Source organism: Taudactylus pleione, unplaced genomic scaffold, assembly GCF_031769625.1.
Source record: "Taudactylus pleione unplaced genomic scaffold, aTauple2 ptg000702l, whole genome shotgun sequence".
NCBI classification, from domain to species: Eukaryota; Metazoa; Chordata; class Amphibia; order Anura; family Myobatrachidae; genus Taudactylus; species Taudactylus pleione.
In genome coordinates this window covers 576,252-582,251 of record NW_028285104.1, presented here as the reverse complement: position 1 = coordinate 582,251, position 6,000 = coordinate 576,252, and the positions used below count along the sequence as shown (strand labels likewise).

General features: G+C 42.5%; 1 protein-coding gene across 2 annotated transcripts in view; it reads right to left on the bottom strand.

Annotated features, from left to right (window-relative positions):
* Positions 1–2,816: 2,816 nt before the first annotated feature.
* The window catches only part of MCF2L2 (MCF.2 cell line derived transforming sequence-like 2), a 382,435-nt gene continuing 379,251 nt past the window's right edge, over positions 2,817–6,000 (bottom strand). For both annotated transcript variants that reach the window (XM_088456383.1, XM_088456384.1), the window contains exon 33: positions 2,817–4,557. In XM_088456383.1, coding sequence (XP_088312509.1) covers positions 4,454–4,557 — 104 coding nt within the window. In that variant the 3' untranslated portion in view covers positions 2,817–4,453. The remainder of the gene's footprint in view (positions 4,558–6,000) is intronic.

Here is a 6,000-nt window from a genome sequence, read left to right as displayed (position 1 = left end):
CAGGTTTAGCTTCAGTCCTGGGACCTGTAGTCCGCCAAAATATTTTTACATTTGCATTGCAGTTTTTACCTTTTACATTTGAAGGAGTCATATCCCTCGGCCTATACACAGCAAGCTGCAATGCACTGTGCCCTCTGATACCTTTCTATCATAGCTAGCATTAACTTTTTCAGCAATTTGTGCTACAGTAACTCCTCTGTGGGATAGGACAATATGGGCTAGCCTTTACTCCCCACAAGCACCAATGAGCCTTAGGCGTCCATGACCCTGTTCCCGGTTCATTGGTTGTGTTTCCTTGGACTGTATACTGGGAACACCCCACAGACCGCCATTTTGGAGATACTCTGACCTAGTTGTCTAGCCATCACAATTTGGTCCTTGTCAATGTCACTAAGATCCTTATGTTTGCCCCTTTTTTCCAGCTCCAACACAAACATCAAGAACTGAGTGTTCGCTTGCTACCTAATATATTCCACTCCTAGACAGTTCCCATTGTAATGAGATAATTATTCACTTCACCTGCCAGTAATTTTAATGTTAAGGGTGTACATTGCGCCAAGAGCCCAAACCTTCATAATGTAACCAAACTACAGTATGGAGCAAGCTTGAGTCACTTGGAAAATCTTATCCCACTCTCTTTCTGCCAGTGAGCTAAGTAATGTGGGCCTTACTGTACATCTAAATGCTGATTTGTCGTTTTGTTGATGTTGATCTGCTGACTGCTCTGGTGGACTCCGGTGATCAGCAACCCCATGACTTGCCGATTAGACCAGCTTTGGGTCTGAATTGGGGAATTTAGATTGGCCAACATGTTGTATTTTCACGATCTCCCAGCCTAGGCATCTGCAGATGTATGGGCCCCATAAGCCTCTGATCCAAGCCTCCACACAACAGGGTGTGGAGTCAAATGAGTCACTTAGGAATAATTTATAAAGAATGGAAATAATATTTGTAGGAACTGAGCGGGAGGAACAAAAATATTCAAACAGCATAGGATTCCAGTTGATTTAGAGTTGTACTCTATGACGATGCATTCATATTTGATCGATAATCAGTGATCTATGATGTGCCTGAGTCACGCGGTGCATGCATCAAGGGACATTACCGTAGTCACTCGCAGCGACTATTTACTCGCAATGTGATTGACAGTCAGGGATCGTTTGTGGGAGGTTACAGGGATTGACGGCAATTAACCGATACGAGACGTGACCGTTGTGGTGGCGTCTCACATCCTGCGACTGTGATCCCATACACAAGAAATATGGCTGCAGAGTCTCAGTTCCCGCGCCCTCTTTACGGGACCATAGGTTCACTCAGGACTGTAATAATCGAATGATTTGCAACCAATGCTGCCTCTTTGTATGCAGCTGCTTGGATTTGTACAACTGGCCACGGGGGGCAGCTCAATAGATCTCCCGGCGTCTGCGACATTTGTATATTTTAGTGTAACAGATACACCGATGCAGCAGTGGCGGCGGCATTAGCATACAACGCTAAATCAGACCCAAAGGGCCAAATTTAATAGGATGAGAGTTTAGATAATGTGACAGTTTAGCAGTAATCTCTCACGTTGGTCGAGTTTTATCTTCAAATTTGGAAAACATTTGGATCAGAGTTTAAATCGTGAGAGTTTTTGAGTCGCGTAATTTAATTTTAAAAAAACTTCACTTACCTGGCCGGGGGTCTCCAGTGGTCTCCGCGGCTCCCGGTGGCCTCCCCTCTCTCTTCTTACTGGATAGGGGGCTGCTGGGAGTCCCAGGGGCTTCTTGGAGGCACCAGGGGCTGTGGGAGGGGCAAGGGCTGCTGGGAGATGTAGTTCTCCCAGCACCCATTCCGGGGGGCCACACGGACACTGCAGGGCACACTGGCAGTGGGACACACTCACACACACACTCATACACACTTACATACACCACACACACTGACATACTCACCACTGCTGAAGAGCAGTCTCCTGACGCAGGATGAAGAAGACAGCGCTGCAGAAGGTAAGCAATTAAGGACTAATTGAGCTCATTGGATACTTCCAATTGCTTAATTAGTCTTCAGGGGGGGTGCCTCGGGGGTGCCTGAGCAAGTCCCGGTGATTTTACCTTAAATCAATGATTTTAGGAAAAATCACGCTTGCTCAGGAGGTGCGTGAAAGAAACCCTCCCTGCGCATGTTTTTAAAAAATCACGCACCTAATAGAATAGCAAAAAACCCGCAGCTGCAGGAAAAACTTGCGGGATTTTTGCTAATCTCGCAGCCTATTGAATATGTCCCTTGGCCTTTTATGGAGGATTCAAGCTTTAGGCATTTACCAAAAAAAGGTTTTCTAAATATGGCAGCACCCACAATACATGCATCATACTCTACTTGCTGCATAACTCCCATCCCTTCTCCTTTGCAAAAAGGTGTCATGGTCATGCCCAGCGGCTGGGGGAATGTCTTTCTATTTTAAAGTGCCAGGCTGCCCACAACACAGCATCTGCTGAAAAATCTCTGCAACACATACAGCACCTGTTTGGAGCTGAGCATCGGAAAGCAGGACACAAGGGCCTGAAGTACGTTATGCTGATGTTTTCGCAGTTAAGCAACAATTGGTAAACTGTGCATGCGTCTAAGTTGCAATGTGCATGCATCAAAGTACTTTACCATAGTCGCACGCTGCAACTTTTTAGTCGCAGTGTGATTGACAGGCCGGCAGCATTTGGGAGAGCTAATGGGGAGGGGCCGCAAAAATGCAGGCAAGCGATTAAAACTATGAAAACAAGTCAAAAGTAAAATGTAATGAAGCATTAATAATTTAATAAGGTGAAAAAAGTTTTTACAGCAATATTTACATTCTAGTTGGAAATAAGTTTGTAACCCTCAAATCAGTTTTTCCAGGATAGTGTTATTCCCTATGAAACAATTAAAACATTATATACTTGAAAGACACAGGAAATAATCAATTTGTTGTACTTGTGAGAGCTGAATCTTTAAAGAACATTCACAGAAGTTCACAGAAGTCCATAGAGTATTCAACGACCATGTACTTAGCAGTGTATAGTTTATTTCAGAAATATTGATGGCTTCTCTATATTAACCTGCAGTTCCCAAAACAGTTGGATCATGCCTAGTACAATGGCCATGGCATAATATTTAACATATAAAAAAACATGTTACAATAGTATAAAATAAATACTGCCAGAGGTTTGCATCACTAATTTCAACTGCTTCTTGTTCCTGTAATAATCTCTTCACAAGGGGCCTGATTCAGGAAGGATCGCAGTTGCTTATACACACGCAATCGGCCGATTAATTCGCGCTACACATGCGTACGCATTGCAGTGCGCAAACCGGACGCTGCGATCGGGACTGCGATCACAGAGGATATGCAGAGCCATCGCATAGTGAGTGACATGAAGTGCTGTTTGTGGGTGGTGACAGGGGTGGTCGGGCGAACGCAGGTGCGTCAGTGCAATTAGCCACTGCGATACCAGACGCAGCCTGAGGCCTCATATCGTATGCTGAAGTTAGCAATTCCTGAGTGAGGTCTGACCTGCCTTAACTGTGCGTATGGGTCCGATGTTACGCGATGTTACAGATTGTTTCGCTATGTTGCCAAAGTATACGGATGTGAGTAAGGGGAAGTGGGCCTCATTATGTTAGGCTGCGATTGCACTGCGAATGCAAACATTTACATGTCACCGCTGATATTAGCAACTGTGTTGCATGCGTATAAGCAGAATAGCGATCCTTGCTGAATCAGGCCCGATGTTTGGTATCAAGTGATGGTTTTCTCTAACTATGGAACTATACTTTTCTTTATCACAGTGCTGGAAATGTGCTGCTAGAAAGTCGGGAATTCACTTGCGTGCAAATCACTCCTTCACAGTTGGTCATGGTAACTTTGTATGGTTTATCTTGTAGCAAATTGATAATATATCCCTGCGAAGAGCAAACCACAACAGACGTACAAAAGCAAGAAATAAATAAGAATTAATTATAGTACTACTCGCATCCCCTTATTTACACTTAAAAAGAGTGTAATGGACGTAATACATGTTTAACGGCTGAAAAAGAAGTTGCACAGATTTCTTATGTGTACACATTTTTACAAGGTGCTTAGGTAACAATCCTGCAGTAAAGCTTTGTGCATTTAACAAGAAGGAAATCAAGTCAATAAGAAATTCGGACAATATACAGGAGAAAAGCGTTTGCCAATGCAGTGAAACATAGCGCTGCAGAGAGCCAAGTGCATAGTTCATATTCCTCTCCGCTGGAGACCTAACATAGGCCACTGTAGAAAATAACATAACACGCATTTTGTTGGAATGACGTATTCTGCAGATCTTCTCAGATCTACTTACTGTAGAACCTTCAAGCAGCATCCGCTTTGTGCTAGTCTGTAGATCCAGGTTACACGGATCTGTGAGGCAACTTGGACTGAATAACAGATCACTTCCACTGGTGTCAGCTCATGTGTTCAACTTACAGCCTTCTGTTCCGCTACAAGACTTCTTGTACGTTCATTATTTTTCTCTTTCATGCTGGTAGATGCCACTGTTGTCTGACAAGTGCCACTGTAAGCTTATAAAGAGACAATAAATATATTATTACATCGAATTAGTGATAATGGAGCCATACATTGTTCTCATATGCTCACAATAAACACACCAACTAAGAGTACATAAGCTATATAGTAGGATATATCCTTATACTGACCAATTTATCCCTCTACTTTATTTAGTTAGTACCAGTTATTTATATAGTGCGCACATATTCTGCAGCGCTTTACTACAGTATATGGAGCAAGCATAGGTCACTTGGAAAATCTAAGTGACTCCTTGCCCTAGGGGAGGTTCATTTTGTTCCCTAAAAACACACAACAATAAAAATGAATACCCATTTGTGGGGACACTCTTAGAAAAAACAAAATATTATATAAAACTTTACTTTTAATGTAAATTGCATATATCCAGACAGATATGAGTCAAAGTGATAGGTTGCCATAGGCATTTGGTGGCTAGCACAATACAACTAATATTTCCTTTTTATATGCTTATATTTGTCTTTAGTGTCTACGTGGCTTATAACAGTCTATGATTGTATATATGCCATTTACCTTAAAAGTTAAGTTTTATATGATATATTTAGATTTATTTAGAGTGCCCCCACAAATTAGTATTCCTTTTTCTTTTTGTGTGTTTGTTCTTGTATCACATATACTACAGGGGTGCACCACCAGTTTCCAGTGCTATTGTAAAAAAAAACTTTTTAGGCCGATAATTATAATTTTGCATTTGTATCTAGATTTAAGCCTGACTTTACTGGTTTATTACTATTGTTGCTAACAATATTCCTACCTCATGTACATGCACACAATTACACACTAGGGGGTAAATTTACTAAAGTGAGAGTTTTTAGAAGTGAGTTTTAAAAGTGATGTTGCCCATAGCAACCAATCAGATTCTACTTAACATTTAATTAGCACCTTCTAGAAGATATTAGCTAGAATCCAATTGGTTGCTATGAACATCACTTTTAAAACTCACTTCTAAAAACTCTCACTTTAGTAAATTTAGACCTAGGTTTTTTGGTACTTCCTCATCTTTGCGGCCCCCTGCAGGAGGCGCTGGTTACGCCACTTACATATCTTCACTAGATCAGCCAGTGTTCAACCCCATTCCCTACCATCCAAGTCGGCATGGAGGGGAAATATAACCGTGTGGCGAGCGAAGGGAGCCACCGTGCCCACAGCGTGGCGAGCGAAGCAAGCCCGCAAGGAGCCGAATGGTATTTCCTCATGTTTACGCTACTTACGTATCTTCACTGACTAGTGAAGATACATAAGTAGCGTAACCAGCGCCTTCAGCAGGGGTCGCAAAGATGAGGAAGTACCGTTTTTTTTGGGGGGGGAGCTAATTAACCTACCAATATATATTTTTGGAATGTGGAAGGAAACCCACACAAGGATGGGGAGAATATACAAACTCCACACAGTTAGGGCCGTGGTGGGAATCAGGGGGTCAT